This window comes from Artemia sp. Qi Xiang Cuo, chromosome 1, assembly GCF_049724085.1.
Source record: "Artemia sp. Qi Xiang Cuo chromosome 1, ASM4972408v1, whole genome shotgun sequence".
NCBI lineage: Eukaryota > Metazoa > Arthropoda > Branchiopoda > Anostraca > Artemiidae > Artemia > Artemia sp. Qi Xiang Cuo.
This window is the reverse complement of record NC_142794.1, coordinates 59,505,547-59,530,445: the sequence shown is the minus strand read 5'-3', so window position 1 is coordinate 59,530,445 and position 24,899 is coordinate 59,505,547. Positions and strand designations below refer to the sequence as shown.

The window sequence follows — 24,899 nt, the reverse complement described above, 5'->3', positions numbered from 1 at the left end:
CGCGCACGTAACCTCGTCACTTAGAATTTGTCAATTTTATCCTATGTGTCTGAGAAAAGGATGTTGATATAGAATTTAGTCACTTTGATACTTAGATTTTGTCAATTTTATCCGACATATCCGATTAAGGATATTGTTATACCATTTATTCATTCTGAAATTTAGATTTTGTCAATTTTATCCGACATATCCGACAAAGGATGTTGATAATGAATTTATTCATTCTGAAATTCAGATTTTGTCAATTTTATCCTATGTACCCGAGAAAAGGATGTTGATATAGAATTTATTCACTTTGATACTTAGATTTTGTCAATTTTATCCGACATATCCGATAAAGGATGTTGTTAAAGCATTTATTTATTCTGAAATTTAGATTTTGTCAATTTTATTTGATGTATCTGACAAAGGATGTTGATACTAAAAAATAGTATTCACACTGGCAGTTATATTTTATCAAGGTTATTCGATTTATCTGGCAAAGGATGTTGTTAAAAAAATATTCACTCTGATACTTAGATTTTGTCAATTTTATCTGACCTATCCAACAAAAGGATGTTAATAAGGAATTTATTCATTCTGAAATTTAGATTTTGTCAATTTTATCCGATGTATCTGCCAAAGGATTTTGATAAAAAAAAATTTATTCACTCTAATACTTAGAATTTGTCAATTTTATCCTATGTATCTGAGAAAAGAATGTTGATATAGGATTTAGTCACTCTGATACTTAGATTATGTCAATTTTATCTGACATATCTTATAAAGGATGTTGTTAAAGCATTTATCTATTCTGAAATTTAGATTTTGTCAATTTTATTTGATGTATCTGACAAAGGATGTTGATAAAAAAAATTATTCACTCTGACATTTATATTTTATCATTTTTATCCGACATATCCGATAAAGGATGTTGATAATGAATTTATTCATTCTGATACCTAGATTTTGTCAATGTTATCCCATGTGTCTGACAATAGATGTATGCAAATTCCTTTTCTTACATCTCCAATGTTTAAAAAAAAATAAAAAAAATTTCTTATATAATTATTTCTTCAAATAATATCAAGAGGATTTGTTTTTACACTGCTCACAGTGTAGAATGTTTTACTAAAATTTTGTTTTTAATGGGCAACAAGTAGAGAAAAACCACACGGAATCAGTCAACAAAGTGTCTAGAACCACTTATCTATATTTTAACATAAATAAGAACTAATTCTTTAACACAAAAACATAGTTTTTATTGATTAATAGGTAGAGAAAAACCGAAAGTAACCAAGCACAAGAGTCCGTCAAGCACCTTAAAGCTCATTTAAAAGAAAACAAAACTACTTATATAAAACAAAAATTTCTTTTTTAATGAGCACTAAGAAAAGAAAAACCACACGGAATCATCCAACTGAGTCTCTCAACCCCCTTAAAGCTCTTATAAAATATATAAATACTACTTATTTAACACAAAAATTTCGTTTTTAATGGGCACCAAGTAAAGAAAAACCACACGGAATCAGACAACAGAGTCTCTCAAACCCCGTAAAGCTCTTTTAAAAGATACAAGAACTACGGAACAAACGGAATCAGGCAACAGAGTGTCTCAAACCCCGTAAAGCTCTTTTAAAAGATACAAAAACTACTTATTTAACACAAAAAGTCTGTTTTTAATGGGCACTAAGTAAAGAAAAACCACACGGAATCAGGCAATCGAGTCTCTCAAACCCCGTAAAGCTCTTTTAAAATATATAAGAACTACTTATTTAACACAAAAATTTTGTTTTTAATGGGTACCAAGTAAAGAAAAACCACACGAAAAAGCCCTTATAATAGCATTGGAAGGAAAATAAGCTCCTGGAATAGCACAGGAAGGGGACATACAATCTTATAATAGTATGGTTGGGGACATAAGCCCTTAAAATAACATGGAAATTGTTATACTTGCAACAAAATAACATGGGAATTCCTATACACGCAATCAAATAACGTCGGAATTCATCTACACGCAAGAAAACAACAAGGGAATTCCTAAACACTCGAGCAAATAGCGTGGGAATTCCTATACACGCAAGCAAGATAATGTGGGAATTCCTATACACGCAAGCAAATAACATGGGAGTTCCTATACATGCAAGCAAATAACATGGGAATTCCTATACATGCAAGCAAATAACAAGGGAATTCCTATACACGCAAGCAAATAACATGGGAATTCCTATACATGCAAGCAAATAACAAGGGAATTACTAAACAAGAAAGCAAATAACATGGGAAATCATATACACGCAAGCAAATAACATCGGAATTCCTATACATGCAAGCAAATAACATGGGAATTCCTATACACGCAAGCAAATAACATGGGAATTCCTTTACACGCAAGCAAATAACAAGGGAATTCCTATACATGCAAGCAAATAACATGGGAATTCCTATACACGCAAGCAAATAACATTGGAATTCATATACATGCAAGAAAATATCCTGGGAATTCCTATACACGCAAGCAAATAACATGTGAATTCCTATACACTCAAGCAAATAACAAGGGAATTCCTATAAATGCAAGCAAATAACATGGGAATTCCTATACACGCAAGCAAATAACATACTCACTCTCTTTGAAAAACCAAACCAGACTATACCCACCAAACCAGACTATACCCATCAAACCAGACTATACCCATCAAACCAGACTGTACCCACCAAACCAGATTATACCCACCAAACCAGATTATACCCACCAAACCAGATCCATAAGTACATGCTCTGGAAAGGTGCCAAGGAACGTAAAGTAGTAGAATTCAATAGATACTTACTACTGATACGGGCATTTTGTTCAACGTAGTTGAAAGGTCTGGAAATTGTGTCTGTGAGGATGACAACCCTCCCCCCATAGCCCTCAATACAAGGGTTTAAGTTATGCCCTTGGGGCATATAAGGTTTTTATAGAAAGTTTTGTCGTAGAAGCTTCAAAAAGGGCTCATTCGATTGGAAATTGAGAGAACTAGTGCCTTTTTATTAGTCAAAAGATATCAGAGGGCCAATGCTGCCCCCCCACGTCCGTCATTTCCCCAACCACTTCCAATCAAAATTTGATATAGCTATTTTTTCAACGTATCAGAAAGGTCTGTAAATTATGTCTTTGCGGATAACAAATCCCCCCAGCCCCCAGGGCATATAAGTTATGCTTTGAGGACATATAAGGTTCTTATAGAAAGCGTGGTCATATAAACTTCGAGGGGGTTCATTGGGTTGGTAATCAGACGCTCCAGGGCTCTTTTTAAGAGTCAAAGTGGTCGGAAGGCAGCTACTTTCCCCCCCCCCTCCCCCCACACACGTTGTATGGTCCCGAAATGTATCTAATGGAAATTTTGAGATAGCCATTCTATTCAAAATAGTCTAAATATCATATAACAAGGCTTTTGGGGTTGAAAAAAAAACCCAGAGATTAGGCGCAAGGGTTGTAATTTATGCCCAGGGGTATTTAAGGTTTTTATGGAAAGGAGGATTATTTAGCTTTATAAGAGGCCCAGTCTTTCTCCCTGAAAAAGACTATATAAAACGAAATATAAAACGAAAAGAAATTAATTGAAAAAACTTTTTCCACAAAATAAGTTTTTCAGAAAAAAGTAAAGAACTCTATTAAACCAAAAATGAACCAAAAAGGAATCAAATGATCTACCAAGCATACAACCACCACAAATCACAGAAATTAAAATAAATAACAGAGTCAAACTCAAAACGAGTAGAAATTAATATGAGTAGGATTCTAAACCCCTATGCCTTTCTAAAAACCAGAATATAATTTTTACTCTACTAAAAAAATCCTTTTAAATATTTTCACTTTTATAACTCTAAGAAATCTAAATTAGTTACGATTTTAAGGAATAAGTGTAAGCACATGTATATTAAACTGACAATGCACATATTTTTTCAGTAAATTCATTTGATTTTTTTCAGTAAAGTACAAATTATATTCTGGCTTTTAGAAAGCATAGGAGTTTTGAACCCTACGCATTTTAATTTCTCCTCGTTTTGAGTCTGACTGTTATTTATTTGAATTTCAGTTTGTATTGGGTTTCGTTATTTATTGATACTGATTTGTGGTAGTTGTATTCTTTGTAGATTATTTGATTCTTTTTTTTGTTCATTTTTGGTTTAATTGAGTTCTTTACTTTTTTTAAAAACTTATTTTGTGGAAAAAGTTTTTTTTAAATAAGGCTATCTTGCTTTGATAATGCACAGAAAAAAACTGTATTTGTATGTTGACTGTTACTTTCTTAGATTTTTACCATTATAAGAAAATGAAATGACCTATAATGAGTTTTCGTTTTTTTCTTAGGAACAGAGAGTACAGTTCGACATTCTCGACCAAGGTCTTTGGCATTAGATCCTGGAGGTAAAGGGATTGCTCGTGCTCTCTACGCCTATCTATCCAGTGGTGAAAATCAGCTAAGCTTTCTCGAAAACGATACGATATATTTACTAGGTAACCTATATTAATTATTGTAATAACTCTTTAAATCAGCAGTGTTGACTCTCCCTGACATGCCTAATATCAAACTCGTACAATTTGTATTAATATTTTTAAGCCTACTTTCCACGAGTGTCATACGGTTTACTAGAATCGAAAACATGGTCTCCAGTTAGAATCGAAGATAATATAAATCAATCGTTACTGATCTGAAATTATAATAATAAATAGAATCGTTTTTCTTATTCAAAAACTCCCAAGTAGTTTTAAACAGCAGTAATACTATATCAGTAGTTAATAGGGTAGAAAATTGCAGTTTGCTTCTGTATTTAGTTTACTAGAGCTGACATCAAACGAATAAATGAGTATTTGTTTACCTTTAAATTTCCAAAATTGTATTCATGTATGGTTTCAAACAGGCTTTTAGGTTCTTCCAGTTACAATGGCCGAAGACAACTATTCAAAATCCGTCAAAACATTAAGTCGTTTGAAGTACAGATTCCAGATAAAATAAATAAATAATTTCGAAGGCAAAACAGGTTTCCTTGTATAAATACAGTTAAATGAAAATGTTATAAAAAGCTATGCAGCAAAAGGGAAAGGGGAAAAAACAAAGGAAATTCACATCTAAAAACCAATTTTCTCGTTTTCTTCGTATTTCGTTTTGTCATATAGTTTTTTTATTGTCTCCTTATGCTAATTTAAAAAAAAAATTTTTCCGAGGGAAGTAAAGAGCAGTAGTATCTATACCATATATTTGAACTATACATTCAACTATACATTCAACTATACATTCAACTATACATTCAACTGTACATTCAACTGTACATTCACGCCTACAAGAATATGCTCAATAGTGTAATAGATATGAATCGTACATGAAACTGGTTTTTTGTTATTGATATGAATTGCACAATGAATGTGCCGTTTGATGTAGACATTTTTTAGGAGCCAATCAGAGACAGCGAAGGTTGCTCAATATACGATAACTTGATTGGTGATGGGATTTGAATAAAAGGAACGGTTTTAACTACAATTCATATTAGAAAGAGAATTGAATTCAGAGAGAATAGTTTATTTGAGAGGATATTAGTAGAGAAAAATGAGTGGTGCATTTACATTATTGGAGATTAATGATAGATTCGACAGCAGCAGCATCGATATACGAATACCAAACATGGCTGTGGAAATAACCGGTGGCTGTAGACTATGCCTTGAATGGGACGATATGTATGCGAGATACGTGATATCATTAAGCAAATTTAAGCTGGAGGAGCAACTATGTTTTGCTGGAAAACGGAATATTGTCCATATATATAGACTTCGGGCAGCATTAGATGTGCTATCGAAATATATTGATGAGAACAAAATGAATCAGTGATTTTTATTGTTGTAATTATGATCAATAGAATTGTTTCCAAATCAAAGGTATTTTTCTTTCTATAGTAGACTAGCGTATATTTTTTAGAGTAGAAAAAATTCTGGTTAGTCTGAAGTTGGTTGTGAGAGTGTTAGGACTCTAAAAAATGGATAGATTTGAAAAAGAGCGAATCATGGGGAATCTAGTGCTTATGGAAAAGCGTTTGATTCTAGATGACGATTTTCTAGAGCTGTCTATTCAAAGGAAGACATTTTCTCAGGGAATGCTTGTCGATATAATGAAAACTGATTCTCCCTCATTAGACTACTGCATAAAGCTTCTACATCGTGGCCAAAATGCATTTACACAATTTATTGATATATTGATCACAACACGGCAAAATGATATTGTGGATATGCATTTAAACACTAGTTTAGAAACTTAGGACTTTTTTTCATGAGAAATATGGCGTTCAAGGATGATTTACTCCTCTCTCACTACACCAGACTATTTTTTGTTGTTGGGAGCTCAGATTCATTGTGGCAGTGAGTGTGTCAACACATGAGAAAATTTTACATACATATCCACTCTGCATTTACACATTAGATAGTTGGTCATTATTTAAGAATTGCACAATGATTGACGAGTATGATGAAAAGTGTTGATCATGCAACCCGTGTAAATTGCATAGAGGATATGCTGTGAAAATTAAAGGTTGTAATTCCTGTCTTGAAGAGGTGTGTGACTCTCATCCTAGAGGCTACCTATGCTCCAATTGTCACTATGATAAATGTAATCAGTGGGAGAATACATATCCCGGAATGATTGGAAAGAATCCTAAGCGTGATTTTAGTTTATTGCTACGAGATTGGTATCGTCGTGGTTTTATATTGTTCTGGGAGGAGGATCCGGGTCAGCGATTCAACTGTTGGAACAACAAAAGGATATGGTTTCTATGTCCTCGTTGTGAAGACAATGGGTGTTATGATTATAAGCCCACTGATTTATATTTGGGTGTGACGGAGTGTGATTCGACACTTGATGACACTGTTTGTGAAATTGCTTCAAATAAGCAAAATGAAACAAGTGAATTCTATAGAATGAATGAGAATAGTATCATTGACTATACAAAGAGATATGACAAGAGTGAAGTTACACTCTACTGTAGAAAATGTGACCGTGGCATTGCAGTACATCAGGATCAGTACACTGTGAATTACCTGCACTAGTTGTTGTCGACATATACCTATAACTAGTAGAAGATGAAATCTAAAAATTAGAAAAGTCGTTTCATCATGTGTATACATTATTTCATTTATTGATAAACAATTTCACATACATTTTTAGAACATTTTATTCGTAGGGCACTAAAATCAATATTAAATACGCTTGTAAGTATATGTTCAACTAGAAAGTCATTCAATCTAGGTAAGTCAACGTAGATGTCGAGAAACTGCTTGTAGGTATAGCCACGGCATCTGAACATGAAAGAGAGTAGTGCATGAAAGCTACATGTCTTAGTCGTTAAATCCTGTATTCTTCGTTGATTTTAATAATGGCTTTTCCACTGCTTTCAATAAAGTTGATGATGTATGGTATTTATAATTTATATGATAAATCAAGAAAATCAAAAAATTTGATATTAATCGAAGCTTGAAATAAGCCTATACAATTGCCTGTGTTCAATGTTGATGGGCTGCTATTAAAAATGAGTATGGTATTGTTAACACTTGGAATTTTTTCAATGAAATCCGAAGGTATACAATAGGACTTGTACTGGGACATGTATGAATCCATACTAAATACCTTGAATATTTAGATTTGTGTTCATGGTGCTAGGTCTAGTAGAACACTGCCGTCGAGTGTGATTCCCCAATAGGTTTCAAATTGACTCAGTGATATTAGCGTGATACTCTCAGTCAGAGCATCGGCAAATGTACACTCTAAACGTACATTCCCTGTTCGTACTATGCTCATATCCTGGGTACCTGACAGGTCCAAAACAATTACAGCATGATTTTTTGAAAACATTGAATCGGTTATTCCATTTTCAAATAGTTGAGAGTCATGATCTAGGGATTGCAAGGTCAACTCGTACAGAGTTCTATAGGATTTTTTGTCAAAAGATAGAGTGTACAGTGGAATACCATTCAATTTACACACAAGGCTAGATAGACCGAAAAAATTAAAATCATGGGGGGATTCAGTCCAGGATCCAACTGCACTGCCACTCTTCACAAAGGCCAAAGCCAATTTTGATGGGATTTATCCATTAATAAATGATGAATCGCTATAGCTACGAGAGCCGGTGGCACTGTGACGTTGATTCGTGATCGTATGGGGGACAAGAATTTTAATGTTGTTACCATTGGCTCTTAGCTTTTCCACTGCCAATGCAACAGACCTCATAACTTGTTGTTGTCGGACGTGGAGAATTGCCGGTGTGATAATGACATTTGCATCTGGTGCTAATGGAAGTGTTTTTCTCAAAATGAAATTCGATGGGGCCAGTTGTAACTTTATGTCAATCTTGACATTGGTGGGTAACCATTGGGATATATTGAATATCTCATGATTTAATTTTCCAACCAGATGATGCTCCTGGGTCCCTGCAGTAGTCAACTCACCGTCAGTATCAACACCCGTTCGATATTCATAGCCCAATGATTGCCCTCTCAACTCCTTGTACGCCTTTGGTGTCATCATCATCAATTCTTTGTAGCTTGCATATTCGGATAAATTAGTGCTAGAGCTCACCAATATTCCATTCTTGAAAACATTAATTTGTTTGAACAGATTGTGTAGAATACAGTTTTCATAGGAGAGACCATCGGCAGCACTTGAAGTTATATTATCTGACTTTTTCTTCACCATAGCATTTAAATCAATAAATGTTGATGACAAATCAATGAAATAGTCTTCATCGGAAAATATTTCAAAGTGTATATTTTCTGAGAGGGGTTGTTGGGGGTGAAATTGTTCATAGTAGCCATACTTGACACTGACATTTTCATTTTCAGCATTGAATAGATTCACTGAGGAACTGATTGATGGGTATGATTCCTTGCCGGGGAGATAAGTCATCTTAAGAGAAGAAATCCTTCTTTGATCTAACAGTCTTTTTCTTTTTCTTCTTCTGCTTATTGGTCTTCCTTGTTTTATTCCTCAAAGTCCTTTTTGATGTCCTTCGCTTCCCGCCTGGGTGGAGACTGATGAGTGAATGAGGCGCACGCTTCCTTTTCAACCCCTCCCCATTTTGCCGAGATTTTAATTGCTCACCAATGGCTCTTGCTGAAGATCTAATATTTTTCCCTAACACTCTCCTTGAAATTTTAGCCCGAGCCCCAGTTCTGTTGCGTTGAGGCAGCAAAATGTATTACAGCAGGTACAAGCTATCTTCTGGCAAGCGGTGGTGCAGAACAAGATAGCCTAGCAACCTAACTACCAAGACCATAGCCAGGCATTGTAGTACGACCCTTGTAGTAGTCCAATCCATTGCCTATTTGACGTGGACTCAGAGCACCAACATAGCAATCGATATCGGGGCAGACAAATGGAATTCTTCTATTGTTCATTTTAGGTGATTGTGCTGTCGCCGACAATTAATCGAAAATGAAATGTAATCACTGCTAAGCCTTTTGTTATTGCTAGAGGATCACCCAATTCACTTCTTAGTGTTAGCTGACAAAGTTCCAAATGCGAAGTGTTTACAGGAACATACTGAAGATGCTTTATATTATAGTGATGAACAAGTTCATAAGATTTTTTTCGTTCAAGAACACTTAGGAGGAGGACATTTGAATTACTAACTCTCGACATTTCTACAAAGGATGCATAGAGAAATATGCAAAAGTTTGAGGCAAAACCAGATGGATAAGCAGCAAAAATTACTTCATATACCCTATCAACAGTGAAAGCATTTCTCCCATTGATTGTATTCTGTTTAAGGCCAAGAACGTCTCTAAGATTATCATTGAGAATAATTATTTCAGTGTCAACAGGTGAGGTAATGTAAATCCTATCGTGTTCCAATGAATAATTAAAATGGAATGTACCATTCCTACGATATGAGATTTTTCTATTGATTGTACGACACAAATCTGCCATATTATCGTATTCAATATATTTCAATTTGACATGTGGATATTCGCTAGATTTAAGTGCTTCAACCCATTCATAGTCGACAAAGAGTGTCCAATCGAATGGTATAGCTTTTATATCGTACATTCGATCCTTTCTCAAGATGTCATAGGTATTTTTGAGAATACAGTCGACAAGAGCCACTTCATGCGCACCGTCAAATTTGATGGCGGGGGAGAGTTTTGTCCAAAAATCACTTGTCGTATTCAAGTCGTTGTAGAGAGGATCGGAAACATTGGACATAAAAGTTACATAGAAATCATTGGGCATTGTCAATATCTACAACACCGATCCAAGAATCAAACTCAGAGTTGTATCCTAGCCACCGAAAAAGTAACTGTTTCTTACCCCTGCGAGTACGTGTCTTTAATATCTTTTCAATTTCATAGATTTCACTATTATTTTTAACTTTTTGTAGTTCATAGTTATAAAAGCCGCCGAGAGTCTTCTCATCTTTGGTATCGCGCAAACGATAAGTTATGGGTTTAGTTTCTAGGATTTTTGTCACTTTAAAAAGTTCTGTGGACCACAAGTAATTCCCCTTTTCAAAAACGTTAGTTGTTCTATTAGTTCAAACAGTATCACCAACATTTAATTTATTTTCTTCTTGACAATCGTTTCATTGGAATATTGTTTAAGAAAGGTGTCAATTGTATCATGATCAGAATTATGAACTTCCGTTGGGGTTGAATTGGACAATGATCGATGAGGTCGTTGATTATAGATCAACGTGATTTTATCTAAATCATGAATAAAAGCCGGTGTATTTTTCAATGTACAATATCTTGAAATTAAAAGTCGAATAGTTCTTATCGATCGCTCGGCCAATGCAGCCTTTATAGGACTATGACTATGATAGATCAGTGTACTATATTTCACTAGTACTTTTGCAACATTGGGATTAACAAATTCACTACCGTGATCCGTTTGAACTTTTTTATATGAATCATGTTCGAGAATACTTTCAATGGCCTTTGCAACTTCAACACCTCTCTTTGATCGCAATGGAATTGCATATGCATAACGACTATAAACAGTATTTCCAAGTAAAATTTACTTGTATGGTGTATTGTGGCGTTGTTGAATATAATATAAAATCAGGATATCTGATTGAATTATATGTAATGGGGAAAAGACTTTAACTTTTCGAGGATAATTAGTATGAAATCTATGATCTTTATGCAGAGTGTAACTGGATTCATCTTGTAGATAGTCTTGTACGCTTTTAGTGTGAACAACAGTGACTTTGGAAAAACTGGTGGGTGAACTTAAACTCCCCGCTTCACCAATATTTTCATAAACACCTTTCAGAACTTCAACCATTTTGAACGTAAACACGTTGTGTAACGTCCGCTACCCTTTTGTATACTAGTTGTGGTTGGTGATAGTGACATGACACGTTTTCGCTTTTTCCTCGCCACCATTGTCAAATTTCCACTAGGTGTGCTAGTATTTTCCAGGATTGATTTAAAATCTTCTTCTACTTCTTCTTCATATTTTAATGGTGTTGTTGATGATGATGATGGTGCATGTTCATTTAATTTTTTTAGAATTTTTCCATTTCTAATTAAGCGTTTTGGAAGGTTTAATGTTTTTAGAAATTTATATAGATGAGTATGAAATGATAAAAGTTCTTTAGGATTTGCAACCATACAATGGATTAAGTCAAGTAGAGTATAGTTCTCGCCCTGAATTCCAATCCTTTTCCCATTGCTTTTAGCTTGAATATGATTGCGAACCCTTTCTAGGATATGGGTTAGGAGTTGTGTTATTTTTTCAACATAATATTTGGGCCTTATATTTAAGAATTTAAACAAAAATTAATACAATTCCTCCTTCTTTAATTGTGTTCCAGCAGCAGCAGAATCCTCAGGAGATAATTATTTTTTGTGATCAATACCAGTGGCCTTCGCACGATAGGGCTTATTTTTGTCCACTCGGCAAAGTGCATCTTGAAGTAAAAGCAGTTTTTTATCATCCTCAATATTCTCATTGTGAAGGAATTTACTCAGATTGCTCTCAAAGTGTTCCACGGGTGAGAGAGCGAGTTCTATTGGAGTCAATTTATAGGGTTTTGCCATTCTCTCTAGAGAAAACTGTTTACAAGCTCTGCAATTATTGGCAGTAAAAGTGTGAAAAGGCTACCGCCCACCTGAAGAAGACGTTCCTGTTTAAAATTCTTTCCTTCCCTTTTAGAGGCCAATGTACGTACAATGGAACGATGTTGCTTTGTTTGTTGCTTAACTACTTCTGGCAGTTGAACATTACCCTCGGTCAAATTTAAACACAGTTCAGATATTAGATTAAAGAAATCATTGTCAATACCAAGTTTGAGCATGGATTTCCTAAGCGAGGGTTTTGAAGTGCCTAGAACTGAAAACAGATGTCTATTTTCATGTAGTTTCTTCAGTGTCATGATAGCAACTAATAGGTCTTTTTAGTGTTCACGGGGAGATATACTGTAATTTCATTGTCAAAAATATCTGTGACTACACGCAGATCCTCGGGTGTATTTTGATTAAGATCCAATAGGATATTGCCGTAGGGTTTATTATTTGCCTGATTGTACGCTGAGAGCAGAAATTTAGGGGCGCCGGGTTATATCTGTTTATTGAGAGTTATTAGCGAGCTAGAATCACGAACAACTCTGTAGATGATATAGTAGGTGCAGTTCAATGCAAGTGTTCGCATACATTTGCTCTGATGAAATAGATTGTGTAGAACCAGAGTAACGGAGATCTGTTCATGATGAGAGCGAACAGTGAACAGTTGTAGCATTTTCTGGGACCATTGTTCAATAGATTGAGCCAGATCGTCAATAATCAGCCAAGAGTTTGGTTCAATAATGCTGAAAACATCAAGTCCCTGCATGAATTGTATCTGCACCAACTCCGTCGTGCCAATTTCTTTTATGTTATCGTGTGACTCCTGCCAAATATTCTAACAGTAGTAGAATTTTTTCGACTTTTCCACAAACATTTTATCGCAATTTTTAATTATTTTAGTTAAGAGTGTTGTTTTGCCTGACATTGACGGCCCACACAGAAACGATCTGAATTGTGTTTTAAATTGATGCATGTTCCCTTCAACAGTTCACCTAGACAACTATCTGTAGACTATGGCTGTCTAATGACTAAATAATTTCCCTATTACTAGACCGTTCAAGAATAATAAGAAGAAGAATAAAGAATAATATTTTCTTATATTATACATAAAAAAGTAATAACACTTAAAAAATACTACATTGAAAAAAGCACATTAAAGATGGAAAAAAAATACACTTTTTTTATTTATTTATAATAAAAAATACAACATTTACATAGGCACTAGAAAAAACACTTAAATAAATACACTTTTTTTTTATTTATAGAAAAAATACAACTTCTATTAGAATAATGCACTTGAAATAATATCACTTTTATTTACAGCATTTTAAATGGGGTCTCCCCCGGGGGGGGCCGCTGCGGCGGTCGCGGGGCCCGCTGCGGAGGGCCGGGAAGCTCCGCAGGAAGCGCCGCGGGGTCGGGAAGGGGGGACCCGCTGCGGCGGGCCGGGGCATTAAATAGTGGAAATTGATCTGTCTTGCACACACATTGAAAATTGTTTGTGATATAGATTAAAAGAATTTTAAAAACACCCCATTACCCAAAAAACCTTCCTACCCAATTAGGACTTTTTTTTAATAAATTGATATTACTTTTTCGTGACCAAGTTTTGTTCTTTACTCTACACAATAAAAATTGGCTTAAATCAAATAATGAATGTTTGGTAGTGCCTTCAGACCATCCTCAAGTACATAGACTCTGTCTGATATGGCAGACATGGCCTTTTTGTCAACTCTAACTGTGTAATTTTTAAATTGTAAAGACTAAATCGCCATGACTTTCGCTGTTGGCACAAAACTACGTTCCAAACAGTCTCTGTGGGCACTCAGAACAGGATTCTGTTTTACAAATTATGTAGGTACTCCCATGCCCATTTGTCTCATATTTTTGTTGTGCGGTTTCGTCTAATTTACCTTCGGTCCAGGAAACGCATCACTGGATATAAGATCGCTACCCGTTTCATATTTTAACATTAACAATTGATTTGAGGCCAGGCGTTTCACTAGCTCTGGATGGAGGGATTCATCTCAATTAGTGTAGTCCATTCGTGAGCTAATGTACTCGCCATTTTCCAAATCTTTCAAGATTTTCAGTTTTGACTTTTAACAGGAGTGTATCAGTGTCCCCGTAATACACTTAAACTTGTCTCTCAATTGGGCACAGTACCTTGCATACATTCTAATAAAATGACAACATGAGTTTCTTGGATATTTCAGTTATTGCGCTCTCGCCTGCAATATTTTTATTTAAAACAATGTTTCTTTTCTTGCGGTGTAGGAGTACCATATCGGAGTCTATGATTGTGAACGATGTGAAGTTTGGATCTGCAATGATTCGAGCACAATCTTTGGGATTGGTTACAATGTCACATCGACTTCTGTTTCGTACGCTCTCACACATTTTACCGAAAGCTGAGTTCAAAATGAGTTTATAGACTTCTTTTTCAACTTTCGTTTTCGCTTGTGAACGCTTACTGACAAAGGTGTCAATTAACGTTTTCATGCAAGGCTTTTGATCAAATTGGAGGGCTCTATGAATTTTTGTGACTTAGAAACCATTGGACACCATCCATTTCAATAGCACGTGATGAACAACGATATTCTGTTTCGGGTTGAGGTCGACAATTAGTTTTTGGTTTGAATGTATCCAGTGCATACTCCCATCCTCTACTAATAATAAATCATAGGGGCTTAGAGAGTCCCTAGCCAGCAGTCAATCTATGCACGGAAAAACAAGGTCTTTTACCGAGTATGGTACTGTCATGGGTATTTCACCGTCAATTAAAAAAAACCACCACTGTGCCCCATTCTCCTCAACACTAGCAATGTCGGGGAAATTCGAAGCACACCGATTGTCAAGCCATTTATAATTGCCACACGGTAAACAGTAGTGAGACATTGCCGATGGGTAAAGAGAATTCATATCCAAAAAAACCGCATCCGACTTTTCATTGGTGTGCTGTCCTGTCGGATCAGTTTTCATGATATGATCCCGGTGAAAAACATACCCACCCCTCATTGATCTCGCTACAAACAGATGCTGATCCACATCGGCGATCAGACCTATTTCTTCTTTGCTGATTTTAAGTATCAAGTCAATCACCAAATGAGGAGTGGAAAAATAATAACCTAAATTCAACCCAAATTCCCCATAGATTTTATCCGTATTTTTGCACACAATGTCCAGAAGAGTGAGTACGTCACTGGCCAAGTATAGTTTACAATAATCCCACCCATTTTTACATCCGCCCGTTGCCCAAACCCTCTTAGCAAATTCGTAGTCGCTAGTGGTGCACTCACTCTCAGTAAGAGAATTGTGAAAAGCTTCTATGGGCGGTAGTGATACCTCATCTAGCCTCGAGCCAGAGTTGTAATAATCATATGGATATATACCCTTACACGTTAATAAATCATACATATCACCATCGAGGACGCGCTTTTTCAGGAGGGGGAACCTATCAAAACTGTCACTTTTCCGTACTTGAATCAATTGAATTAGAGATTTGGGGAAGAAGCTGAATGAATATAAGAAACGGATTTTATTCAGTAACGTGTTATCCTTGTCAACTGTTTTCAACATGAATTCTAGTAGCAGTAGCTCCTCCGATGATTTGGGTATGATATTATATGAAAAAGAACCATCTATCCATGCTTCATCTACAACTCCACCCTTGGCAATGCGGGCCAACGCCAGTAGAACAAACTTTAAGTCGTAATTGGAATTGTGTATAAAAACAGGTACGAAATATTGATGTCTAACGTTTAAATTGCACGACTAATGTGCTACCCCTCTAAAGTTACTCCCCCCTCGATGTAATATCCTGCCACAAATGATCATGGTCGATCACCTTCCTACTCCCCCCATTCCCAACACCATAGTCAAATTCCCCCTTGCAAACCCAACATATTTTACTATTTTTAATGGCCAATATGTCATCTGGGGATAGGAGCATAGGATAGTTTGTGTAATGAAGTTGCGAAATTGCACCGTTCGCTGTTTTGATTAGACTGACCAATGCCGAGCGCATGCAGTCTTCACCGTCACCCAACATCTCAACTACATCCAGCACTTGCATGGTATTATTGGAATCTCGTTGCGTTTGAGCGTAAGAGACCCCTATGGCTTCATGTATTTTAGCACGATTTGAATTTGACGGATTGTACACGTCTGTCAGTTTCGATTCACAGTCTAAAGCGATTTCATTGCTCTGCTGGAGCGTGTTTTTGAAATTTTTAAAACGTAAGATCGCTCTATCTCCGCTTACCGTCTCCAGAGCCTGGTATCCATGGCGTTTACAGTTTATCATGTGATGCTTCAACTTTAAATCAGTCCAAAATCTTAAGAGGCATGTTGGACAGTAACAACGTACACCCCCACATTTCTTACCCTCACTTAGAACCCTACTAATATCGGTAATTTGATTAAAATGACCAATTGAATCGGGATCTGTGGGTGGAGTGTATAGAAGCCACACCCAATGCTCCACTGATTCAATTGAAGGAGCCCGCACTGGAAATAATACGCCCTTCTTTTCGGAACGGTGACCCTCCTCAAATTCTGTTTCATACTGTAACACCGTGACACCATTCTTTAAATGTGCATTAGCCCGCTCGAAAATATCTATTTCTTTTAGTGTCACGGGAAATTGACCATTTAAACCATTAAAATCTACTTTGGGGAACTTTGAACCCTCCCTACCATTAACTGCCATTTCATCCAAATTTTTCTTTGTGGCATCGTTTTGAAGTGGTCTGTATAGAGCAATTAAAAATGCATACTTGAAACACTGTAGCCTCGTATCGAAACAGATTTGTTGTATCCCCCTACATCCCTCTAAATCTGAATGATATTTTAATTCAATTGCCCCCTTCCCATGCCCACCTCTTAAAATAAAATCCTTTTTGAATCCACAAATATTAACATTTAAACTTTCAATAAATAAAACCACCGACCCACTACCCCCCTCGTTATAATTTTCCCATTTACTTTGAATACTACTAACCCAATAAAGAAAAACCTCCCCATAATTTGATAAATGTGGTCAAATTGCCAACATCTCTTTGTACAAGTATTTCGAATACATCTCACCCGCACTTTCATTAAAAAAAAATATTTTTAGTGCTATTGATGCTTTTAAACTGGCCCCCACCCCCCACACCCCCAGCTGTTGTTCAAGAATGGCTCGAATCTTATTATTATATAAATGTGTAATGCCCGAGGGATCGGGTATTATATATTCCGACACTAGAGAGTTAAAGGGGTCACCGAAATTGGCGCTGTAGACCTTTATTTGGTGCAAGGCAGAGTTGGAAAGAAAAAAATCTGGAAGAGGGGATACTTGTGTTGTTGCTGTATTACTACTACTACTATTGGCTGTAACATTAAGCTGAATGGTGGGGGGTGACATAGAATTGTCAATAGCACCACCCCTAGTCTGTTCAAATACAATGGATGGAGATGGCATGAAGTCCCCTAGGCTAGTTAGCATGTCTTCCAGTGTGGTCGGGGATAGCTGATCGAGCCAGCCTGTATTTTCCTGTGACGAAATTTCTATATGAGGACCCGGTTCAGATGCACTACTAACATCGCCTAAATGCTCACGCATGAATCTATCTGTCCATTCCGGGTCCTCCATCATGTCAATGTCACAAGTTAAATCGTCTAGGCTGGCCATGTCCCCAAAACAATCATTAAGAAAACCCCTATGCCACTCCATATTGTCTAGAACTAATATAGGTTCATCTCTGAACTCCATTGGTGGTGCTAGAATCGGTTCAGGTCCAGTAAATGCTGATGTTTCATGACCCAATGGCGCTGCTATTTCATTAATCTATAGAAAAAGGTTTATTTTCGATGTGAAATAACCATTATTTCGTAAAGTTGAAAAATCATGTTCATTTCTACTCGTATGTTTACCAGGATATTTAGTAAGTAGCATTTTTCCACCCCACCCACAAAACTCAATTCCTCTTAGCATTATTTAAACTAAATACTTACCCCCGCCTCCAGAAAGTTCAGAAAGACACAATAGCCTAATTTATGTTGAAGCGTTTCTTAGTCGTATGTTTACCTGAATATTTAATAAGTACCATTTTTCCACACCACCCACAAAACTCAATTCCTCTTAGCATTATTTAAACTAAATAGTTAGCCCCGTCTCCCAGAGAAAGTTCAGAAAAACACAATAGCCTTATTTATGTTGAAGCATTTCTTAGTCGTATGTTTACCCGGATATTTAATACATACAATTTTCCCGTACCACCCACCCACAAAACTCAATTCCTCCTAGAATTTTTAAAACTGAATACTTACCCCAACCTCCCACAGAAAGTTCAGAAAAACACAATAGCCTTATTTATAGTGAAGCATTTTTCTAGTCGTAAACTAATTTTTTAAACTAAATAGTTACTCCCGCCCACCTCCCTCAGAAAGTTCAGAAAGACACAATAGCCTTATCTATAGTGAAGCATTTTTCTAGTCGTAAGTTTACCCGAATAATTAAAATGTACCATTTTTCTGTACCATCCACAAAACTCAATTCCTTCTAGTATTTTTTAAGTAAATAATCACGTATAAGGTAGAGGTAAAATACCTACATTTACTAATTCAGACTGCACTTGAATGCCTGAAGCCCCTGGCAAAGCATGAAGGGAGGACCCCTCACGATCTTGAGTAGACAAGACCGTTGCATTATGAGAAAGCATCCATTCCCTCTTGAATTTTCTGCCAGATTGCATAGAGGTCTGTGCAGAGCTGAAACTGGCATGAAAGGGTCCTGGTTGGTCCAGGGAACTTGAAATGGATGGTGGTGCAGCTTGCATCCATGTGGTATCGTTCAATCTTGGTTTCTTTTCGGGGGGGGGGGAGTAATTGTATGAATCCACTTCCTCCTTAAAAAAGAAGAACAATTTAGTAAGGAAATAACAAGCCCTCTTTTACAGATAAATTGTCCTCTAAAGTTGATTCTGATGTTGGTAGTGCTCTATGTTTAACCGCACTAGAAATATTTTTAAAAAGCTTCAAAGTAAAATTTTGGAAAATTTTGAGTTTGGGGGGAAGGGCGATTTGAAAAAAATCTTGCCATAACATAATTTGTCTTCTAAAGTTGATTCTGATGCTTTTAGCGCTCTATGTCTTAGCGCTTTACAAATATTTAAAAAGCTTCCTATGCTAATTAAACAGTCCATGTGTTTCAATTTTAGTAAATATTCAAAAAAGAGAGGCAGGTTCACTTCGATTTTGGCTCATCGCGCATGAAAAATTAAAACAGAATTTGCATATTAGTTTCGTTAGATTTAATCCGGATATGAAGGGTCGTCCCCTCCTCAATATCATGCTCTTTACGCTAAAGCTGTTAGCACTTTCAAAAAAGCTTCCTATTCTAATTAAAAAAGTCCCTGTTTTTTTTCTAAATTTTAGTAAATATTCAAACAGGGAAGGCAGTTTCACCATAAAATAATCAAATCGCTTTACATCCTCATACCTGAAAAGGGTGTTAATATTCAAACAGGGCAGGCAGTTTCACCATAAAATAATCAAATCGCTTTACATCCTCATACCTGAAAAGGGTGTTTTTCCGCTATCTGATAAGAGCATGTTTACACATTAGTTAAATATAGGCCAGTGAAAACTTGATGCAACGCAAAATCGATTCTTTTAATATAACATAAAAAAAATATACTCACATGTACTCTCTTAAAATTCTCCATATTTGAATATTCAAAGCAAATAATCTATTTTACTCCTTGCATGAGTTATTCAAACTGTGAAATGCTACAACACGAGAGTCTATTTTATAGGCAAAATATTTGAACCGCAATGTCGGAGCTTATCTTGTGTCGTTAAGTATTTCGATTTTCCTGATTAGAAATCAAGCAGGACTTTTATTGTCACTCCTTACTTTCAGTTAAAAATAACTTGTTTTTTTTTATTTATTTAATTTCTGAATGTTTTTCATCTTATGCAGGTTCGATTTTGACTCACCGGGGATGAAAAATTAAAACACAATTTGCATATTAGTTTCGGGAGATTTAATCCGGATATGAAGGGTCGTCCCCCTCCTCAATACCATGCTCTTTACGCTAAAGTTGTCCCCTCCTCAACGCCTCGCTCTTTACACTAAAGTTTGACTCTGTTATACAACTTTATTTTATAAAATTATAAAAAAAATAATTTAGCGTAAAGAGCGAGGCGTTGAGGAGGGGACAGCCCCTTTCATATACGGAATAATTTATGTTTGTTTTAATGTCGCCCCTTACTTTCAGTTAAAAAAAACTTGTTTGTTTTTGTTATTTAATCATGTTATAAAGGCCAATAAAAACGTTTCATAGCCATTGAATCTTTATGATGCATAAACTTGCAGCCAAAAAATTGGAAGGAATTTCGTTCATTATGCAAAAAATTGTTGTTTTTGCGTGAAAATACAGCACGGTGAAAAAAGTGTAAGTAAGGAAGGGTCGTCCCCCTCCTCAATACCATTCTCTTTACGCTAAAGTTGTCCCCTCCTCAACGCCTCGCTCTTTACACTAAAGTTTGACTCTGTCATACAACTTTATTTTCTAAAATTATAAAAAAAACTGTAGCGTAAAGAGCGAGGCGTTGAGGAGGGGACAGGCCCTTTCATATACAGAATAATTTCTGTTCGTTTTAATTTTGCCCCTTACTTTCAGTTAAAAAAAAACTTGTTTTTTTTATTTAATCAAGTTCTAAAGGCCAATAAAAACGTTTCATAGCCGTTGAATCTTTATGATGCATAAACTTGCAGCCAAAAAATTGGAAGGAATTTCGTACATTATGCAAAAAAATTGTTGTTTTTGCGTGAAAATACAGCACGGTGAAAAAAGCGTAAGTAAGGAAGGTAAAAGTTAAGTTGAATTTTGGGGCAAAATTTTACTCACCAGAAGTCGCTTAGAACATTCCATATCTCTACCAATGTAAATGATCGTAAAATATATATATATATATCAATAGAACGAATGAAGTATTCAAACTATACAAAATTCCAATTTGAAGCTCGATTTTATAGTAAAAAAAAACTGAATATATTAACACTTAGCCAAGACGCACCGGTTTTTTTTTACACGGATAATAAACTTACCCTAAAAGGCATGTAGGCCATATATATATTATGAAGTAGAAATCTGGCTTACATGAATGAGGACTCGGAAACCTGTCCCTCATCGCATATTATGCAATCAGTGGTGAAACCAATATATCACTGTCCTTGGTAAGTCAATGCACAGGTTAGACTACTTTTTTGCGAAATTCAATGTATATTTTCATGTAAGTTTCGTATCTATTACACTTTTGAGCATATTCTTGTAGGCGTGAATGTACAGTTGAATGTACAGTTGAATGTATAGTTGAATGTATAGTTGAATGTATAGTTGAATGTATAGTTGAATGTATAGTTCAAATATATAGTATAGATACTACTAAGAGCGAAGTTGAAACTTAAAACGGACAAAAATTATTACTTCACAGCCTATTTAAAATATATTAATATAACTAGTACAAATAAACCAAACGATTATTTTTCCCTGTGCTTTAATTATCATACAAAACTAGCTCTTTACTGAAAACACAAAATAATATATGAGTTTTGGTACAGCAAAAGCAAACCAATTAAGGACACTTTTTATAGAATCAAAATATTATCAATCCCTTTTAAGATAAAGCAACAATCTATTTTAGGATTTACTTTATTTTTTTACATTTAATTTGGCATCAGTTCAATGACCGGCTCTCGTTTTGGTTCTTAAAAGGACATGTCATGATTATTTTTTGTACACAAGTTCGATGTAAAGCCATCTTGATAGTATTAGGACTATAGAATAGCTTTAGAAATTGTATCCAAGCTTGAAATTCACTGTTGTATAGAGAGAAATAATCGGATTTCCAGAGTTCATATTTGTATTATTTGATCTTCATTTCAAGGATACTAAAGCATATTCCTTAGAATTTAAGACTGTATATTACCCACTATTGGTATTATAGCTGGTGAGAGTAAAATGATAAATCAATCCAATATTTCTGTATGCTGTTCAATTACTTCGCGGTTATTAAAAAATATTTAGTTTTACGCTTATGTTTTTAAGATAATTTTAATTGTATACTGAAAGTTACTAATGTCACAACTGGTGTAAGACTATGAAAAGCTTCATAGATTTGTTTAGTTTTGTCAGGCTAAATACCCTCTTCTGACACTTAAGTCAATAATCCTTTTTTGTATACATGACTTTTGTGTTTTCAGTAAAGCACTAGTTTTGTATAATAGTAGAGAGGGGTCATGAGCTCGTGACAGAACCACGTGGTTTATGGTTTTCTCAGTGAGAATGAAAAAACAGGAATTTTCTCACTTGAAAAACCATGAATTTTGTCACACTTATGGTTGTTTTCATGGATGGTTATGTGTGTTGTTCGATTTATTTGATGTTTTTCTCGGATGTCAACATCAAATTATGGATGTTTTATGGTTTTTGTCAGTGAGAATTTGAAAAACAGGAACTTTGTCACATATATGGATGTCAACAGCAATTCATGTCTGTTTTATGGTTTTCTCACTGAGAATGAAAAAACAGGAACCTTGTCACATTTATAAATGTCAACAGCAATTCATGTCTGTTTTATGGTTTTGTCAGTGAGAATTTGAAAAACATGAACTTTCTCACTTGGAAAAACAGGAACTTTCTCACTTGGAAAACGATAAACCACGTGGTCCTGTCACGAGTAGCACCTGTGAACCTTGACATTCGCTGAAAACATGTACTTACAACAACGACAACATTGACCTTGGAACACCTGTGCTGTCGACCTCAATTCACCTATCGTGAATCAATAATTCCCCTTAGAAACAACAAATTAATTTCCCCTTTCTTGACAGATCAATCAATCAATGACATCATCTGTCAGACTTTAAAAATTTCCGCCTAGAAACAATTCTCCAGGAATATATCCAAATCATTAATGTCTTTGCCTCGGGAACAGTTCTTTTGGTCGAACTCAAAAGGATATTAATAACCAAAGGCCATGGAAACAATTAGGCAAGAAACATCTTAGCGATGAATTGTTTTAGCGCGCGAAAAGGTTTCTTATTAATTTGAAATGCGTTAGTGCAGAGATGCCAATAACAAAGGAACACGCTGAATTTACGTTTAGGGATTATTTGGGCGAAACCGTTTTAGACAGGTTATGGAACTATTTCGGCGAAACAGATAGAGACATTTTAAAAGAAGATTTTTGAAGAGATTTTAGAAGAGAATTTAATGGTGAAACTCTGTGGTCGTTATAATACACAAGTTTCATTTGAACAGTGTTGTGAGGTCCTCTAACCCAACCCCAAAGGGTTCCAATCCTCCTACCCCAACCCCGAAGGAAGCCCCCGGTCCTCAAAGCCCCCCAAGCTCCCAAAGGGCCACCGGCGCCCCCAAAGGCCCACCCAGACCCCCAAAGGCCATCCCCAGGCCCCAAATGTCCCCCAGGCCCCCAACTGTCCCCCGGACCCCCAAAGGCCCTCCCTGTGCCCCAAAGGCCCCCCCGGCCCCCAAAGGTCCCCCGGGCTCCCAAAGGACCAACGGGGTCCCAAAGGCCCTCCACCGGTCCCCAAATGTCCCCCAGGCACCCAAAGGCCCTCCCTGTGCCCCAAAGGCCCTCCCTGTGCCCCAAAGGCCCTCCACTGGTCCTCAAAGCCCCCCAACCTCCCAAAGGGACACCGGCGCCCCCCAAAGGCTCACCCAGACCCCCAAAGGCCATCCCCAGGCCCCAAATGTCCCCCAGGCCCCCAACTGTCCCCCCGGACCCCCAAAGGCCCTCCCTGTGCCCCAAAGGCCCTCCCCCGGGCCCCAAAGGACCCCCAGGCTCCCAAAGGACCAACCGGGTCCCCAAGCCCCACCCCCCGTCCCAAACTGACCCCCCCGCCCCCCACGGCCCTCCCTGTGCCCCCAAGGCCCTCCCTGTGCCCCCAAGGTCCTCCTCCGGTCCCCAAAGGCCCATCGAGCTCCCAAAGGACCAACGGGGTCCCAAAGGCCCCCCCGGGCCCCCCAAGGGCCCCCCGAGCTCCCACCGGACCCCCGGCCCTCAAGGGACCCACAGACCCTCAAAGGCTCTCCCCGACCACCCGTCTTTCGTTGATGTGTGTTGTCTGAAACCCATGATTTGGGAATGTGTAGTTTGCTACTTCAGGCTTTTCTGAGCTAAGGTTTCCTAGTATTTCCTAGGTGAATGGTGTCTGAAACCAATAGTTTGGGATGAATAGTTTGCTATTTCAGGCTTTTATGAGCTAGGTTTCTTAGCCTTTCGTTGGTGTGTGTTGACTGAAACTTATGATTTAGGATATGTAGTTTGCTATTTTTGACTTTTCTGAGCTAAGGTTTCTTAGTATTTCGTTGGTGAATGATGTCTGAAACCTATGATTTGGGATATGTAAATTCCTATTTCGGGCTTTTCTGAGTTGGATTTCTTAGTCTTTCATAGGTGTGTAGTGTCTGAAACCTATGATTTGGGATGTGTAGTTTGCTTTTTGGACTTTTCAGAGCTAAGGTTTTCTAGTATTTCGTAGGTGAATGTTGTCTGAAACCTATAGTTTGGGATGAATAGTTTGCTATTTTTGACTTTTCTGAGCTAAGGTTTCTTAGTCTTTCGTTGGTGTGTGTTGACTGAAACCGATGATTTGGGATATGTAGTTTGGCTATTTCGGGCTTTTCTGAGTTGGATTTCTTAGACTTTCATTAGGTGTGTAGTGTCTGAAACCTATGATTTGGGATGGGTGGATTGCTACATTTGACTTTTCTGAGCTGGATTTCTTAGCCTTTCATAGGTGTTTGTTGTC

The 24,899-nt window shown here is 36.7% G+C and overlaps 1 protein-coding gene across 3 annotated transcripts in view; it reads left to right on the top strand.

The window, feature by feature from the left end:
* The window catches only part of IRSp53 (Insulin receptor substrate 53 kDa), a 196,488-nt gene that overhangs the window by 111,679 nt on the left and 59,910 nt on the right, over positions 1–24,899 (top strand). For all 3 annotated transcript variants that reach the window (XM_089085933.1, XM_089085930.1, XM_089085934.1), the window contains one exon: positions 4,337–4,483. In XM_089085933.1, the coding sequence (XP_088942059.1) occupies positions 4,337–4,483 (147 nt within the window). The remainder of the gene's footprint in view (positions 1–4,336; positions 4,484–24,899) is intronic.